General features: G+C 59.2%; 1 protein-coding gene across 1 annotated transcript; it reads right to left on the bottom strand.

The window, feature by feature from the left end:
* Positions 1-264: 264 nt before the first annotated feature.
* Positions 265-1,116, bottom strand: LOC104279934 (flocculation protein FLO11-like; the record flags this gene model as incomplete). Its single annotated transcript, XM_009877403.1, has 2 exons — positions 265-399; positions 877-1,116. Coding segments are annotated over 2 exons (375 nt in total), but the record flags the coding sequence as incomplete, so codon positions are not given.
* Between the last annotated feature and the right edge of the window lie 777 nt (positions 1,117-1,893).

Genomic DNA, 1,893 nt, shown 5'->3' with positions numbered 1-1,893 from the left:
GGAACTGGGAACTGGCACTGGGAACTGGGGCCACTGGGAACTGGGACCAGTGGGAACTTGGTACCAGGAACCGCTGGGAACAGGGAGCTGGGAATCGCTGGGCACTGGGAAACACCGGGAACTGGGAACCGCTTGGAACTGGGAACGGCTGGGAACTGGGAACTAGGAACAGCTGGGAAAGGGGAACTGGGAAATGGGACTGGCAGTGAGAACTGGGACCACCAGGAACTGGCACTGGGAACTGGGACCACTGGGAACTGGTACTGGGAACTGGGACCACTGGGACCTGGGAACTGGCACTGAGAACTGGGACTGGCACCAGGAACTGGGAACTAGGAACCGGGGACCGGGAACTAGGACTGGCACTGGGAAGTGGGAACTGGGAACTGAGATTGGCACCTGGAACTGGGAAATGGGAGCTGGGAACCAGCACCAGGAACTGGGACAGACACTGGGAACTGGGACAGGCACTGGGAATTGGGAACTGGGAACCAGGAAATAGTACTGACACTGGGAGCTGAGACCACCACTGGGATCTGGGAACCAGGAACTGGGAGCTGGGACTGGCACTGGGAAATGGAACTGGCACTAGAAACTGGGAACTGGAACCAGCACTGAGAACCAGGAACTGGGAACCGGGGACCAGGAACTGGGAAACAGGAACTGAGAACTGGGACCAGCACTGGGAACTGGGAACCAGCAGCAGGAACTGGGAACGGCACTGGGAACCGGGACTGGCACTGGGACCTGGGACTGTCACCAGGAACTGGGAACTGGGAGCTGGGACTGGCACCAGAAACTGGGAACTGGAACCAGCACTGGGAACTGAGATGGGCACTAGGAACTGGGACCAGCACTGGGAAGTGGGACCGGCACTGGGAACCAGGAACTGGGAGCTGGGAACTGGCACCGGCATTGGGAGTTGGGACCAGCACTGGGAACTGGGAATTGGGACCAGCACTGGGAACTGGGAACTGGGACTGGCAACTGAGAACTGGGACCGGCACTGGGAACTGGGAATTGGGACCGGCACTGGGAACTGGGACCGGCAACTGGAACCAGCACTGGGAACCAGGAACTGGAACTGGCACTGGAAACTGAGACCATCACCAGGAACTGGGAACCGGGAAGCGGGAACTAGGACTAACACTAGGAACTGGGAACTGGAAACTGTGGGAACCAGGAACTGGGACTGGCACTGGGAACTGGGACCATCACTGGGAACTGGGAACTGAGACTGTCACCAGAAACTGGGAACTGGGAACCAACACCAGGAACTGGGACCAGCAGTGGAAATGGAGAACTGAGAAACAGCACGGAACTGGGAGAACTGGGAACCAGGAACTGGGAACCAGGAACTGGCACAAGGAACTGGGAACTGGGAACTGAGACCAGCACTGGGAACCGGGAACTGGGAACTGGGACCAGCACTGGAAACTGGGACTGACACAAGGAACTGGGAACTGTAAACTGTGTGAACCAGCACTGGGAACTGGGAAGTGGGAACGGCACTGGGAACTGAAAACTGGGACTGGCACTGGGAACTGGGAACCGGCAGCAGGAACCGGGAACTGGGAACTGGCACCAGGACCCGTGACTGGAACCCGCCACTGGGACGGGGCCCCAAGACTGGCACCAGGATCTGAACTGGGAACTGGGACCTACCACTAGGAACTGGCACTGGGACTGGGACTGGAACCCAGCAGTGGGAGCAGGCACCAGGACTGGGAATGGGAACCGGTACTGGGAATCTGGGAATGGGAACTGGTACTGGGAATCCTCACTCCCCACTGCTAGGAACTGGGGCTTGGCACCAGCTGGTGAACTGGGAGCCCCACTGGGGACTGGGATCATCTGGGAAAGAGGCCCATCAGCGGGAACGGGGCCTGGCAC

Source organism: Apaloderma vittatum, unplaced genomic scaffold (genome assembly GCF_000703405.1).
Source record: "Apaloderma vittatum isolate BGI_N311 unplaced genomic scaffold, ASM70340v1 scaffold40659, whole genome shotgun sequence".
Lineage (NCBI taxonomy): Eukaryota > Metazoa > Chordata > Aves > Trogoniformes > Trogonidae > Apaloderma > Apaloderma vittatum.
This window is presented reverse-complemented; position numbering and strand designations above follow the sequence as displayed.